The sequence below is a fragment of the Buceros rhinoceros genome, unplaced genomic scaffold (assembly GCF_000710305.1).
Source record: "Buceros rhinoceros silvestris isolate BGI_N320 unplaced genomic scaffold, ASM71030v1 scaffold9934, whole genome shotgun sequence".
NCBI classification, from domain to species: domain Eukaryota; kingdom Metazoa; phylum Chordata; class Aves; order Bucerotiformes; family Bucerotidae; genus Buceros; species Buceros rhinoceros.
The window spans coordinates 1,846-19,121 of record NW_010407670.1 but is presented as its reverse complement, the minus strand read 5'-3'; the positions used below and the strand labels follow the sequence as shown (position 1 = coordinate 19,121).

Genomic DNA, 17,276 nt, shown 5'->3' with positions numbered 1-17,276 from the left:
TGGGACTTGTGGGGCAGCAGCGTCCGGCAGTGCCAAGCCGATGTACTGCCTAGGTTCAGCGAATGCCCTGTCTTCAGCACACCCAAACTCTGCAGCTCCCAGCTGAGTTAAATACAGACAGAGGATATATGTATTTAAAACCACTTTGCTTTGTCAGAAAGCTTCAACAGGAACAAAACCCACTCAGCTACTTGGAGGAGGACAGGGTGGGTACTGGCTGCGTAAGTCAGGAAGCCTGCCTTCGCTCTCGAGCGACATGAGAAAGATGATCAAGCTACTGGGTTACGGTTGTGGGGTTTTTTTTAAATGAATACATCAGGTTTTTAATAAAATTCCATCTAAACCACCTCTCAAATACAAGCAAACTGACTACTGCTATAAAATTCTTTACCCCCGCCACCTCCCCCCACCCCACCCCCAAGCACTTGTTTTGTTGTTTTCAGTTTTTTGGGGGTTTGCTTATTTTTTTGGTAAGATTAACCACCACACCACGACATTCATTTGTAGTGACAGAATAGCGAAAACCAGTTTAACGAAGAGACAGCAGACTCCAGATCAGGACCTGGAAGAAAGCAAAATTTGCCACAAAACTGGGAAGAGGACAAGGATGATTAATTGACAATTTAATGGCAGTCTCAGCCAAGCCCCCATAGGCATAAGAACGTATGTGCTCCCTCCAGGACATACAGATATATATACATATAGTTAGTTGGAGCTTTGTGTTTCCTAAAAACAAAGCTTCCACCTTCTCTTAGTACTTCCCAAAAATTTGCCAGAGAACATTGCCAGTAGTTCAGGTTTCTGGGTTTCCAGATCAAACCGCTAAGCCTCATGACACGATGAAAGCTGTGCATCCTTGCCTTCAAGTAATCGTTCTGTTACTGAAACTTCTACTGCTTTATGTATCTTGTAGTACATTTTAGAATTAAAGTCTCTAAACGGTTTTTTTCCCCATTACTAAGCCGATCTCTTCACTTTACCCATGGTATATAACTTTACTTTCTGTACTCATCAGTGCCTGAATTCTGCAGTCCAGCTGACCTGAACTCCCTTCCGATACCCACATCGCAGCAGGCTCTGAAGTCTGCTGTGGTGACCTCACGGACCAGACTCACGAAGTGGTCAGCCCACAGCAGGGCTCCTCTTCTGACACAGATCCTCAGCCGGTGCTGACTGACCACCTGAACAGCCGTGAGACAGACTGAAGGGGTGTGCTGGGGAGAGGTGAAGGTAAAGCTGCAGAAGGGGGTAATGAAATGAGTCAAGTTAAATCCAATCCTGATGAAATCAGTGATACTGCCGCAGTTTATTTACAAGCTCACAATTCACTTCAACTACTCAGGACGCTTTCTGGCTTGCTCTCAACAGATACAGGTAGGGTTTCCAGACACGTTTCAGTTCTTACATACTGGTGGCAAGCTCATGGGGAACACATTTTCATATAGAGGTCAGAAATAATCAAACACAGGTGATAATAACATTTTGATACTTAACAACAGCAGGCAGTAGAACAACTTTTCACTTACCGAGCCCCTCCAATGTTTTAGAAGGCTCTTCCTCTCGTTAGGATGGAGCTCCATCCTGTGGCCATTTCCAGAAACACCATCGGGGAGGGGGAAAAAAAGGTGCTCTTCAACACCAAGAGCAGTGCAAAAGTTTGGTACCCCCAGTATTTCCATTCTGTCCTCCTGTAATACTAATAACAAAACACAACGCACCACGATCTGTGTCATCAGTGATGATACTCCATAAGCTGCACAACTGCCACAACCATCACAAGTTAACTTTGCTGAGATACTACTAATCATAAGGAGACCAACTCCTTGTGCAGTGCAATTTCCTGGTATCAAGGGAAAAAAAAGTGTGAAACTACAAAGGGTCTAGTCTTCCACTGGACTTCTACCAGAATCTATTGCAAGAAATTTAACAGTTTACAGGAAAAAACTGTTATAATTACCTTCCTAGTATACTGATAAAAGTTTGTATGTGCTCAGATAACAACGTTCTGGCTACTGTAAACATCGGTCTTTAAAGCTAAGGTTATTCCTGATCAAAGGCAAAAAGAGGACAGAAACTGATCTTCCTTCTCCCTGCTTGCAAACCAAACGTGAACTCGACAGCGAGTCGCAGCCAACCCACCTCTGCCGTGAGAAAGCAAGTTGTGAGACTTCACAGAACTGTGTACTGACAGGTGAGGGATCCCCGAGGACTGGTCTTCCTTCGCTTGAACCCTGACCAAACCACTGCGAATCGGGCAGGCTCTACAGGAGCACCTGCATGACCTGATAGCCGGGAGCACGTAAGGACGTGGGCTCAAACCCCTTCATTTGGGTATCGCTACACAAAAAGAATGTTGTGCACGGAGGGAACAAAAACCACTTACAAAATAACCTGTCCCTTTATTTTTGCTCTTTTTACTTGCTAAGTTTGAGGCAATTTTACATGGATAAAACCAACGTGCAGCAGACTTGCCTACGTTCAACTAAAAGAATCACTCACTTTCGGCTTGTTTCTGGCTTTGCTGGAAGACAGGGATAAAAACCAGGAGAAGGGAACATCTGGTTTACTGTTGTGCCCAAATCTGGTCCAAGGAATACAGAGCCTGAACTTCCAGAGCACCAAATGATTCTGAACACCCCTGAGCAATAAAAGCGATCATCAATGACTGGTTCATAGACTGTGGGGAAAAAACCATCAACAGAGTATTAAAAAGTGGGGAATTATTTAGTTACCAGATTACCATTTCCACGTCATTACATTTTTAAGGCAAAATCTTATAGTAACAAAACACATCACTAAAGCGTACTAAAATAAGGTTATTTACTTAAAAATGATACATTGGACATAATCTGTGTACAGAACAAGCAACTTACGGTAAACTCAGTAAGGCACCTTCTAAAGCAGATGCGGTACAAAATACATCAGTGTGTGACATTGTCAAAGGAGTATTCCACATTTCTGGCGTATAACACACACACTCACACACCGGTGCGACCATTGGTCTTGCTCCACTCTTCTTCCATATTTTATTTACATCTTCTCTAGGTTAACTACAATGTTATTTATTCTTCTTGTATACAATATAGTACATTTCATTTGGGGCACGGCATGTCGGAGCACAAACGTCACTACAGGATGAGGGCTTCATCATTGCGTTCAGAGCTAAAATAGGACAAAGCCACAACGACAGGAGATTTGTTCAAACACTCCAAGTAATGTGCACTCACTCCTGCTCTACCAGGCGAGGGCAATACACCACAGCTCCGTCAATCACCACATCGTGCAACACCGGCAGCCGTTTGGAGACATCACCCCTACTCACAGTAAAGATTGTGGGCACGGGATAAAGACTTGTGACTTCAGAGGCACTGTCAGAACAATGAGGAAGTGCTAAATCGCTCTCGGATTTGAAGGAAGATGAGCACGTAACTTCCCTTTTAAATCACCTGCAATAGTGAAAGGATGTTTTTAACTTATTCTCTTTGTTCTTCAAACGTTTTAGACTGTGAAAATTCAGCCTGTGAAGGTAAGAGATGAGAAGGACCCAGCTGGTTGGTTCCAGAAACAAACACATTCAAATGGTCATTTCCACTACTCTGGAGGTTACTTACGATACTGATTCTACGTTTTATTAAATACCTCAGAACAGACTAATTAAGAAAATAATTGGGGGGAAAGTGATGGATATTGGGAAAACTGCCAGTTTCCCAAGTAAAACTCAGGAAAAATTAAGTATTGAGTAAAACTCAGCAGAAACTCAAAATGTAAGCCTGTATTTCTCCACAGGAATATCGCGTTTCTTGTGGAATTTACAAGCTAAGCAGGAGCACAAAACCTTTCCTTTTGGTTGCTGTAACACTAAGAATTATGTAAGTGACTCAGATTATTTCCCCCTAACTGAAATCATGTGGAGCAGGATAAAGAAACACAAAAAAACCCCCTCCGTATGTGTTTAAGAACTTCCAAGGCACAGTCTTGACACTCCCCAAGGTATTTTCCACACTTTGCATTTTAATATGTATAAAAAAAAGAGAATGAAAACACGTTCAATGGTTTTAGGGGAATTTTTTTTTTTATGAAAAATGCTTAAAATTTTGACCAACAAAATGAGATTAATCACACTCCAACAGAAGAATCCCACTACTCTCCCTGACCCTAACGGGCACTAAACTCCACAGTACTGCAGGAAGCAACACCTTAGCTGCAGCGCCTGCACTAAGAGTGCTGAATTATGCAAAAATTCGGGGGGTAGCTTCGAGCAACAGGGTTTTTATCCCCCCCAAATGACTGTTGAAATATCAGCATAGACACACTTCAGCTCCCAACAGTGAATGACTTCGCACAGAATGCAGATACACGCTCAACTGCTTTATGCAACCAGGTCCGTCAGCGATTACATTTTGGGAATATAAGGGAAGCAAGGAATGCTAATGGCCTCCTGGCAGCCCCTGTTCTGGACAAGGACTACTACATATGAACCGACTCACTGAAGTGATGAAAAATAAAGGCTAAGATTAAGGCAAAACATTTTTTTTCTCTCAAAGATGATCTTTGCAGCAGTCAGCTCACTTGTGTGTTCAAGTAAATGTGCAAGTCAGTTTAGAGGCTGAGGTGTCTGCCAAAGATCACCTCCTAAGTGAATAATTACAAATTATCCAAAGTCATGCTCGCAGCCCTGGATTCCTGAAAACTTTGGAAAAACAAATTAAAAAATTCACCAAACAAGTTTGCAGCTAATAATGCTGTGACAACTTCTAAAAGAAATTTAAAAATGTTCTAAATAGGAATGGATTAATTTAAACAGACCTCCATGCTCTGAAAGTTTAAGATAGCAGAGTACCTACACAGACGTTTTTTCTTCTTACTGATAAAAATCCTGGAGAAGGAAAACAAACCTTATCCCTTACTTTTTTTGGCTCATACGAAGTATTGTCCAGCCACCTGTGCAAAACTTACGCATGAGACGTGACTAAATTTCACAACTCATCATATATTTCTTGGCAATGGACGGAGAAACAATTTTAGAAAGCCCTTTACCATGAGGATTGTGGCACAGTATCGTGTATCTCTTGCTGTTTTCAAATAAGTTAAAACCATAGTGGACACACCTTGGAACTCCTCAGCCAAAATACATATTAATACTTAAAGGCATTACTGAACAAAAGTAATGACTTTATTATTTTTTAAAAAAGAAATGTCCCTCAAGAGAGCTAGTTCTCTATAAAATATGTAGAACTGTTAAATAAAGTCTGTACATCACAACAGAAAATAAAAATACTGCAATCTTTCGCCTGACCATTTACATTATATGAACTACAGAATTAAAACAAAAAACCCGACAGGTTAGAAGGTTGTAATTGTTCACAAATCACATTAGTTCTGCATTACATTGCTCTCTATCAGCTGTATTTTCAAGGGAAATTTAAACATATCTCAAAACAATCTCCACGTACATATTTTAAGACAACGAATAATCTGGCATAAATCAATGTGAAGATTTAACATTCTTTCATCAACTTTAATATTATTCCTAACATTTTCTTCAAATCTCGACTATGGCATATGCGCGTGTGTGTGCACGTTCGTAACTGTACACAGGTACCGAGGACTAGCTGGGGTTTTATTACCAGAGCACAAAACACACTGTATAAATAACTTCCCTTTTTAAAGTTAACTAGAAGAAGATTTACAGTACAAAGGTATAGGCACTTAAATTATCAAACGGGTTCAATGGTTCCAATACTGTGTGTTCATTCTTCAGACGACTCACGCATTTGAAGCTTCTCCTTGAGTTACGGTACCAATTCCTAACTTCCAAGCAGAAGTGCCAAACGAGTTACAAACCAACGGTTCTGCCTTACAGCGACCTCACAGAGGGGTTCTGCCTCTTACCCACCTTGTCTGCATTGGTGACGAAAAGGAGGGAACTAGAGTTTCCTGTGCTCGCCAAGCAGTTGGCGCAAGAAGACTAAATTGTGCACTTACGTTAACTGATGTGATCTTCAGCAATTACCTTTTGACGCCATTCCTCCCAAATGGGCTTAACTACAACTTCAAACACCCACTGGTTTACCTGGTCTCAACTCTTGATTTTCGTAGCTGTCCACTGAAGTGGCCCACAGACATGGCCTCCTGCACCTACCTCAGGGCAACCCAGCTCAAAATCTTCTGCACGCTGTGAATCTTATCTTCAACACTCCACTTATCAGTTCCGGTCTGGACCTTCACCTTGTTCTCTAACCTCCTGAGTGCCTGGCCTGTGCTTCCTGACTTCCCTCTTTTGTGTCTGTAAATCAGACCTCTCGAACTGAAACCTCTCGAAACTGAGCTTCTACCTAGTTGTGTCAAACGAGGAACAAGCATACTGACTGATTCCCTCCTCTATGGAATAACGTTCAGAGCACAACCGGCACCTACCAGTGAGTCCCAATACAGGTGAAAGGCAAAACACATCATCAATGGTCTTGCTGCTAAGATGTAAAGTACCGTACAGCAACAACGCTGTTTGCATGTGGCACTGTGAAGAATTTCATACTCGACTACGGAGCCCACTGTGAGATGACCCAGGCAGTCTACACCTCCAAGAGAGACTGTTTCAAGCTCTTTCCAGACTAAGGTAGGCATTCCTTAATTTATTATTGGCTCACATTTTTGCAGTTTTCCTTTTGACCACAATGAGAATAGAAATAAAATTAAAACTGAGACTTTGGAAGATAACTTATTGGCAAGGAGTAAATTCTGTAGCAAATCTGATTGTGGAGCCACAAAACGCATAGAGCCCTGATCAGAAAACTTTGTTCGTTTCAATGGTTTCGTATCTATTCCAAACGTCAGCAAAATAATCCTGGCACACACATAAAGGCATAAGGAACTGTTAAACTGAGTAGTATCACAAACAGATTCATAACCTACAGGCTGTTTCACAAAAACGTGGTATGGATTGACTAGGTTTTATCAGGTAGAAGGCAAAAAAAAAAAGCTTATATTCTCCATCTCTGTTGAATCCATATAGCTTGTTAGGCTTTCACAGAAAGCACTGTAATCTGAACGTTCAATTCAGTACCCAGAGTTTCACTGGAGACTTGCTAAGTAGGACTGAAGTCTCAATGCAGCTCAAACAAAAACAGAACGCATAGTTTCTCAAGGCTGTCCGTACACGTAGCACGCAGTGAACAGAGGCTCTCAGTATCACAGTCCATGAAGTACTGAAAGATGTCATTAGCAGCCTGTAGAAGTGTGCGGAGAAAATACACTGAATCTCAGTTATTTCCTCTTTCCACAAAGGCCTCACCCATCTTTGAGTGAGAAGATCGAGGAGTCCAGCTTTGCTCTCCTGTCAATGTACTATGTCAAATCTTTACATCTTGTGATTCCACCATCTTGGCAAGTGTCTTCTTGATCCTCAAGGCAGTGAGCCTTGAGGCAGGATTGTGAGCCCAGCATTCAGACATTAACTTCAGTATCGCTCTCAAACACTGCAAAATACAAAACCAAGGAACAGTAGTGTCACAACTGACAGAGCTGAGGTGTATAATTTTGGCTTGCTGTAAAGCCCAAACCAGAGAACAATTAAGTTCAAATGCTCAAATTCCACATTTTCTGCAAAGCTGCTAATAGAGAACTATTATAAACAGATCAATTGGAAAAAAGAAAAAAAAGAATCAACAACCACATCCCCATCCTTCTTTTCCTCCCCTTCCCTGCCCAGCATTACAGCAGCTGGAACTAACTGAAGTGTTTCTTTAGTGTCACAAAGATGCATTTCAGAACTTATCCTTACAACTCAAAACCAGGAGTAGAAAAATGGTAGCGAGAAGCAGAAACATCTTCATGCATATGGCAGAAAAAAATTTTGGTAGAGAACTTGTTAAGTGAAAATGAAGATGTGACTAAAGTTCTTTCAGCAGTCAAAAAATATGGAAAAAATCTCAGAATTCCTAAAAGAAATCGAGGATTTGGGGAAGAAAGGATATGGCATATCTAGCTTGCTATGATATAGTTAGGTCCTACTGTGTTCAAGCTCTAGCTCTTTAAAAACAGATTCAAATGCAATATTTTAGGTACAGGTACCATGGCTTGCCCTGGAGAAAGGATATGGCATATCTAGCTTGCTATGATATAGTTAGGTCCTACTGTGTTCAAGCTCTAGCTCTTTAAAAACAGATTCAAATGCAATATTTTAGGTACACGTACCATGGCTTGCCCTGGAACGTACCAGTAAAAGAAGAAAAAAAAAAAAGAAGAAAAAAAGAGAGAACATCTACAAGGAAATCGATTCATGCTCAACCTTATGCTACAAATGAATACGCTGGATATGTTAAAACTAACAAAAGCCAATACAAATCTTTTTCTAGCTCCAGTCAAAACTCTGAAAAATATTCCATTATCTAAAAGGAAGATGTCGGTCAGAGCAGTGCTCATACACTGAGATGCTGTTTAAAGTTATCTTCCCCCCACACCACAGAAAAGATAGCTAAAAATATGGTATTTCGAGCTGATTTCAAACACACATTTCTCCTACTGTTGCTGCAAGGTTTTCAAATATCGAAGGTCTGAATGTGGTCCCTATTCTACAATGTTTTAATATTTCTCAAACTAAAATATCCTTCCATATTAACTGAAGCAATTTTTCCTGTCAGCATACTCACCTCATCGCTGTTCCACCTATTCGATACTACCGGGCGTAGGCGTTTGACACACACCACTTCTCTCATGTCCTCATAGGATGGATCATTTGGCACCATGTCATAATATGGCAACTGATACTCTTCAACAATACCTGGAGATAATTGAGAAAAACCAAAAACCATTAAAAAAAACCCCAAATCTTTGTATCTACTCTTAAGATTTCCTTAGCTGGGAGCAAAAATTAAGTCAATTGTGTACCAAGCCAAAGCTACCAGCTATTATACTGTGACACAAATCCAAAATTTCACTATAACAATCAAACATTTACCAGAAAAGCTCCAATATTATGAATATTGAAATTAATGGCTACAGTAAATCCTGGCAGTCCCTTTGAGTTCGATACCCAGTGGAGAACTGGACATCATCTAATCCACTACATGCTACAAAGAAACATGGAGAAAGCAGGAGATGGAAGACGTAGAGAATGGAAGTAAAGACCTATAAGGTCACAACAGAGTAGTGAAAGAAAAGGAAGGACAAGTCACAAAACTCATGTAAGGAGAAAATTCATGTAAGCAGAAATGCACAAAAGCATAATGAAAGAGTAAGATCTTATCAGTTACGTTTTAAGTTTTATTAAGAGCACAGGGGTGAAACCCATCTGCATCCCACTATGTCCCCCAGAGCAGGCATTCTGCTTTTTGAGCAAGCAAAAAAAAAAAGCCTGAAATGCTTAACTGCAGTAATCAAAAAGGTTTAGTTCAGTGACTTTCACGCTGTACTCTGGACAGACTGTTAATATTTAAAGTTTACCTCCTGTGACGCAGCGCCGAGCCATTTCCCAAATGATCAGCCCAAAACTGTAGATGTCAGCCATGATGTATGGTTGGAAATGGTTTTTATTCAGGCTTTCATCCAGGACCTCTGGAGCCATGTAACGTTTTGTTCCCACTCTAGTGTTCAAGGGAACATCAACTTCGTTGGTGTCACTACATGAAAATATTAGCAAGTTAGTGCACTGTGGACTATTACAAGACATGGTATGATGCAACTACACCGCAAAGCTCCTGTTTACAAACCAAATTCTTTCTTTTACTTCCCTCTCAATACTACACTTACAATACATTGTACCTTCCTGAAAAAGACTATCTAGAAAAATGATGGGATGGCAGTTGATTTATTGTTGCTTTTGCAAGGCACTGAAAACACATATGAAAAAAGTGCATTAAAAAAAGACGAGTATAAACAAAGATGAGCATCCTTGGCTACAAAATCATTTGCAAAGGCTCTATGGAGGCAAAAGCGCTTATCTGACCTTGAGGCTCACAGCATTCAAAGGAAGAACAGCATTCTACTCTCAAAATGGAAGAAAACTGAAAGCACGCAATCAAATGATTCCACTTGCCTTTTAAGCTGGAATCTGGTGCAGTAAAAAAGAATAATAAAGAAGTTTTTTATATAAAAAAATACATATAAGAGCATTTGATCATCTACCTGTTGAACTTGACTGCAAGACCCAAGTCAGCGATGCAGCAGGTTCCATTCTTCTTGATCAAGATGTTTTTGCTCTTCAAGTCCCGGTGGGCAATAGCGGGCTTGCCTTGAGTCCCATAAATTTCCGTGTGCAGATGGCACAGACCACAGGCAGCGGAATATGCCAGCTTGAGGAGAGCCCTGTTGTCCAGCGTAGTGCATTTCAGAAAATCATACAACGATCCGTTTTCGTGATAGTCTGTAATCAAGTAGAGCTGTGTCCAGGAGCCAGTGCCCTTAATATCTGCAGCTATGAAACCTATGTAATATATAAACAATGTTAGGATTTATTTGTATAGAATTTTTTTTATGCACAGATTTAGTAAGAATTTCTAAAACTGAATTATCTTGTACTGTATTAGAAGAGACCTGTTCCTCTTATGAAAACCATCTGGTTATTCCATAGAAGCCACCATATAGCCCTCAAGCCACGCATTAAGAACACCTCCTCCTCCACCCTCACCTTCAGCCCTCCAGCAGCCAAACAATGTTCTGCTTCCTTACCAAGGATGTTTTCGTGACGCATTAACACAGTTTGGTAAATCTCTGTTTCTCGGAACCAACTGGCTTCTTCTGTGGTGAAAAACACTTTCACTGCCACTTTCTCACCCCTCCATTTGCCCATCCACACTTCACCGTATCGTCCCTTTCCAACTTGCCTCACCATCTGAATTTGTTTGGCAATAGTGCGCTGAACCTAAGGAAAAAAAACAAAGAGGGGAAGGTGGAGGAGGGAAACCCAGCAATTAACCAAAAGTACCTGGACAAGCTGCTCCAAGCCTGGATGGCTTTGAATTTTGAACCCATTGTAAAATTTGTTCCATATTATTTTCTACTATTCCCATTTCAAACTCGTTATTGCCGCCTCCAAGGAAGAATTGGGTTACAAACCCCAAAAGGTTAAATAGGCTCAACTTCTTATTTAAGAAGGTGAGAGTTTAAGAGGCATCCTCTTGAATTCTCTTTGCTTCTATTTTATAGATACAGGCATCTGTTTCACCGGCTAATTGTTATGTAAATATTATATAGGACAGTGAATCAAAAATTATGAACAACTATCAGCCAATAAAAATCTGATCAAAGAGTAAGAAAAAACTATCTTTGAGTTCACTCTATTTAATACTTGTATTATCCATTCATTGCACTTCATCTTAATGTCTGTAGGCTCTAATTTTTCTTTAAATTTAATAGCTTTAAATTAAATAGAGTTCCTAATATGTCATTAATTTTACACTTCATTTTAGTGCAAAGAGAGGCTTTCCTACATGTTAAGTTTGTACTGGGTCTTTTGCAGTACTTGCATATAAATAAGTAACATCCTGTATGGATAAACTGCTTTGTTCTAGGCATCAGGTACAAACCAAACTTCGTATCTGATGGAGAGAAGTGCAGTGCAGTGTGATTTACCAACAACGGCAGTCCTGATCCACTCCCAGAACTCTGCGACTGGTCGATAAGGTCTTTTAATGACTCCCCAGCTGGAATAAACGCTTCATCTTGTTCCAGATCACGATTATAACAGTGCCTCTTTGCCATCGACTTACAGTAATGCCTGCAAAAAATCACAGGAGGAGTTAAACTGAACTCAAATACACTCTTCAAAATATACACTAAACTTAGCTAGGAAAGAAGCTATGTAAACGTACACATTTTCGTAAAAGAAAAAAATATTATTAGTCAGATTTTGGTTTACCTTTATTTTAAGAAATGTAACTTATGTAATTGTTTAATATTAGGAAGTTGTTGTAACTGGATGCTCAGCATCAAAGTTATACGAAGTCATGTCATGTCATGTCATGAGTCGGGTGGAAAGCCAGTGTTACTAGTGTAACACTGCTGGTTTTGGTTTAAACTAAGACTGAACCTTGAACCCTGGCAGATGAGGCTGACATACAGGCACTTCTCGTGAAACGGCTGCAACAGTCAGTGCTAAGTATTCAGACGGTTTACTGGATGCTCAGCATCAAAGTTATACGAAGTTTAGAAACCTGCAAACACTTTGTAGCCAGAAGACAGACTCACAATCGCTTAAATTCTGTGCTGTGAACGCTGCCTTTTACCTAGCAATGCGAATCGCTATCCGCAGATATGGGAACTTAAACAACTGGTTTCATTTCCCATCTATTTCTGCCAGAAACACGAACGATTAACTGAGTACATTTACAAAACAGCTGTTCTGTTTACACTCATTGGGAAATTAAAAACGGTGCCAATGAAGGAAGTGCTTTCCTTACTTGTAACAAAAGCAGCTAAATAAGATGATCATGACAATTATGCAGACTGCCATAGAAACCAACACTGCCATCCAACGAATGCTGCCGTCGAACAGCCCATCTATTAAAAAAAGGAAAAGAGGGAAGTTTCCAAAGTCTGTTAATTAAACGACTATTGTAAACAGTTTATTTAGGTATATTTTCATATACCGAATATGTGAATGTGCACAAACAGAAACACGGGAGGTTTTATCTGAACATCACAGAGACAATTTCATTTGGATGACAACAACAACAAAAAAAACTATTTAACTTGAGATCTTGGAGCTGTTGGTTTGGTTGATGCTTGTTAGTTTGTTCTTAGAAATAGAAACAAAAGGTTTACAGCAGTAAGATTCTGGGAAGGTATTCAGCAACAGTTAAACCAGTACGGCTTGTCTAGCGATGCACGAGTAATTCATATGAAAATATAAACTATCTTCACTGGGAACAACAGAACGCAGAATGAATTTACTGTAGATAACAGTTAATGTCAACACTTTTGTAAAGATACATTCATCATGGCAAAAGCACAGCAGAGATTAAGAAAACCATTAAAAAAGAGAACAGGCTGTAGAAATAGAATAAAAACAGATGAAAAGATCACCTGCAGATGAAGACATGAGCAAAGTGAGTAGAAGAATGAAAATACCACGAGTGACTGATGGAGGAAAAGCTTAACTTGGAAGTGGCAGAAAAGGACACTGGAAACAGAGCTTCATATCCAAACTGCTCAGCCAGGGAAAACCAGACCTGTGCAATACTGTAATTATGTTTGCTCCTTATTTTTATCTATTGCTCAGGAAGAAGAGAATCCACAGTGCATTTATCAGCGGCAGTGTGAATGTCTAGGAGTCGTTTACCTGTACTGTCGAGAGGTGGTAATGTTGGCTGTAAATCCTGATTGCAGAAGTCAGTCCGACAGCACTCAATTGTTCGACGTAACTGGGCTTTAGGCGAGTCCTGTTGGAGGAGAATTAAACAGAGACTCAGCCTGTGAAGTTCTCAGCTGAGATGGGGATAGATGATGCTATGGGTTCAAACTGCAGACACAGGGAAAAGGTTGATGTCCTCTGTTCATTTTGTCAGTCAGTGGCTTACAGATGCCTGCAGACAACTCCAACCAGCTAGGGTTCTATTCCAATCTCTGCTCAAATACCACTAAGCGTCCTTTCTGCCACCACTTGGCCATGGCTCTTCAGTCCCATTCAGTGGTAAATGACACACAAAATCCTATGACTGCAGTTGTAAATGACCGAGTTTTAAACTGCTTATGCAGTTTCCCCACATAATCTCTGTGGAGATATTGAATTTCAATGGCATCTCATTTTTTTACCTTGCACTGGAAGTCTGAACCTTCATACTTCATGCAGCCTGAAGCGAGCGTGGGTTCTCCATGTTCATCTTCCTCAATGATAGCAAAGCAATGCCCATTCGTTCTGGAAGAAATGTAGCACTCATCACTTGTGCTTTACTAGCACATCTGTCGGGCAACAAGCAGCATAAGTTGACCAAGAATCCATTAGGAATACTAAACACTATCTCGAAAAATTCTCCTTTAACACAGTGGTTACGACACAGTTTGAGAACAAAAGACTCCCACAGAATTTTCAAACAGAGCACCGTCAGATGTTTCCTCCAGAATATTCTGTCTCCTACTTCCTCACCCTTCTTCAGGATTGCGCATACCCAACCAGACACGTGCAGTTGTTTAGAAATGACTGGGAGGGTGCAAAAATGGAGATCTTAGTAAGAAGGCTTACTGATTACAATTGTATAGGATGAACCCAATAATTAAATTCACTTGTGCCTGTTCCCAGAACTGCAGTGATGACTCTTGAAGGGAAGTCCAGTATGTGAAGCTATTTCGAGGTCAAAAGCTGAGCTACACTTTTCCCACATAAGCTTTCTCAAATATCCAGCCTTTAGGGCAAAACAAACAAATCACCAAACTCATTTTCTGCAGTTGACAGTAACAAATTAATTACATCCTTTAAAAAAAAAAAGGCACTTTGATTCCCTGTTCTCTCATTTTGCAAATGTTTTGATTTCTACGCTACATGAGCAGGTCAGCAACCTTTGTAAGGAATCCCAAACCAATTTGCAATGGTAGGTCTGTGTTTTCAGTATCTGTAAAATTAAGATTTTATTAAGCAAATCAAAATTGACTCATTCCCTCAACACAGATACTAAGGAAAACAAGTCCAGAAATATTTTTGTTTGTCAAACTATTTTTAGTTAAATGGATGTAAAGAAATGCAGATTTGGGAAGCATAATGCCATGAAATACCCTGCACATGAACACTGTAAGTGTTATTAACCGTCTAACAGCTTTATTATCAGAACTATCATCTATACGGCCATTAGTTCAGAGGCAAAAAAAAAAAAACTCAGTGAGGGTTCTACTGACTGCAGACACTAGAGGGCAATAAAAAGCAAAAAATAAATACCAGAGGACTTCAAGGACAAGGCAGTAGATTCTAGGAAGGTTTTCTAGGTGCAAAGCTGCGTTTGTAAAATAGGACCTGTGTTTACATTTAAAAAGATAGCAGTGTTTATTCCACAAAATTCCACTGCTTTATCTGCCAAGTAACAGCTTTAGAGAGGCTCAATGTTACGTGTGAAAGTGAGGACTCGCATTACGGGAGCAAATGTTTCCTATTACGCATCTTTATATCACCTCTCAAGGGAGGAAACAGAAGGGCCTTAAACATAGAACTGCAAGTGAGGAGAAAAAAAGAAACACAAGGACATGTCTGTTGGGAGGCTTTTCTTCCTTCCCCCTGCATCTCCCTCCTACTCTACATCGAACGAACAAGCAAAACCGAGACCATCTCTGGAGAGCCTCTTCTAACCGGTACCAATACTTACATGCACGTGTTATTAATAGCATCATCTGGACAGTGTCCGGAGCAGTAGCACTTCAGAAAAGGTAAGGTGTCCTCTGGAGCCAGCGTCACTCCGTTTGCTTGCTTCTTCTGGTCAGGATTTGTCTTCATTCCTGTGCCATGAAGCATGCTGACTAGATTTTGACCTGGACATTTAAAATAAACCACAGAAAGTAGTTTTGCATCTCTCTGATAACTGTTCAAGGGCTTTGGATCAAGTACTTTGGATCTTTACAGCAGAGGATGTTTTCCCTTTTCGAGGTGGGGCAGGAAAGTAGTGATGTAACTGGTAAGAACTTTCTGAAGAAAGCCTTGCTCATTCATATGTTTAGAAAACCAAAATGCTGACTGCTTTATAACCACAACCGTGTAATTTTTTTGCATGACTGAACATACTTAATATGCAATTTTCTAATTTTCTGAACTGAAGTAATTTTTTATGGATTCACAGCCTCAGAGAAGAGCAGTAATAACTCAAAAATCTCTTGGGTTTTTTGATCTCTGTATGCATTAGTACTTCAAAACAGAGCTAAAGTAAATCTTGTTTGCAAATTAAATTTCAGTAAATGACATGAATATCCACACAAACGAGCTTTCACAGAATAAAAATAGGGCCAAATTGCATTCCAAATAGCCCTCAATTTCTCAGCAGCAGGAGAGCGGAGCATCATCTGTTCTGGTTCATACTATTAAAGTGCTTTTGTGAATGTAGGCATTCAAAAGAAAAATTCCAGCTGTCGTCTTCTTAGCAGAACATCCAGAAAAAAAAAAGCTGGGACCATTATCTGCCTCATTCAGAACATGCCTTGTGACCACTGTACGAGATGAGAACATCTTGACTCATCTCCAGATTTATCATGCAGAATTGTACGAACAGAAAATGTCTTTCTGACCATCACCTAACAGTACTTTTGGCTCTAAGTGTGCCCTGAACTGTGAACAACATAAACCTAGAGGAGGTGGGAACAGACTGTCACCTGTGCCGGCACAACTGACAGCAACCCTTTGGGGAAGCTCAATGTGTGAGACGGGAGAACCGCCAGTTAGGACCCACCGAACCTGTTACAAATTCATTTATACCTGAAGAAGCGGAGGTACCTCAGGATCTTTCAAAAATATTTTAGTCATAATAAAACTTTCAGTTTATCTAAGAATAAAAAAAAAGAAATATTTTGACCAGGAAACTCAGTCTCTTTAAACAGATTCTTGCGGCTTTCTGTAAAACCCCCCAAAGGCCAGTGCTAGAACAACAGAGTTCACCCATGCAACAGGTATTTCTGATTTAACCAGAAGGGATTTCACACATACGAAATAGCAGCTCCTCCATCTGTCCTCTCCCTCCTTCTACAGGTTTCTTCCCAGCACAGACTGAAAGCTCATTTGAATACTGTACTACAGATGTTACCCAACGTTCTGTACTCACACTTCAGGGATCCTTACCTGCTCAGAGAACAGGTAATTCTGCTTAGGATTTAAAGGAAAAGCCACTGCATATGTACAAATACTGCCTTTTCTTCTAATTTCGTGGAACTACTATGGGATCTTTCCTAATTAACACTATAACCCCCCTGTTATCTCCAGGGACATTCCACAGGTTAAAAGTCTGATTACATTATGATCTATGTCTCACAGTCACTCATCCACCTCCTCACCGTGAACACTGAAAGCAGCCTTTTTTCATTTCATTAGAAGGGAAATCAAGGAGCCCTGAAAGCCCTTAAAGCCCTGAAAGCATGGCTTCCCTTAGCTCAGGAGAAAAAGAATTTGAAAACTGCAGGCACACCAATCTTTTATACTAAAACCGAGATGAAATACATTTTTCCTCTTCATTTGTTATTTTGGATGGGATAGCGAGATTTCTGCAGAACACATACCAAATATAATCCAAAATAGATAAACTGTACTTTCAGAGAACAAATATCTTTGTCTTTTGTACAGTTTATATAAGCAAAGATTTTTATTCAAAGCAAAAATC

At 40.2% G+C, this 17,276-nt stretch overlaps 1 protein-coding gene across 1 annotated transcript; it reads right to left on the bottom strand.

Annotated features, from left to right (window-relative positions):
- Window positions 1–7,078: 7,078 nt before the first annotated feature.
- Window positions 7,079–15,497, bottom strand: BMPR1A (bone morphogenetic protein receptor, type IA; the record flags this gene model as incomplete). Its single annotated transcript, XM_010134572.1, has 10 exons — window positions 7,079–7,475; window positions 8,649–8,779; window positions 9,442–9,617; window positions 10,123–10,420; window positions 10,666–10,858; window positions 11,569–11,713; window positions 12,396–12,495; window positions 13,277–13,376; window positions 13,750–13,852; window positions 15,285–15,497. Coding segments are annotated over 10 exons (1,585 nt in total), but the record flags the coding sequence as incomplete, so codon positions are not given.
- Between the last annotated feature and the right edge of the window lie 1,779 nt (window positions 15,498–17,276).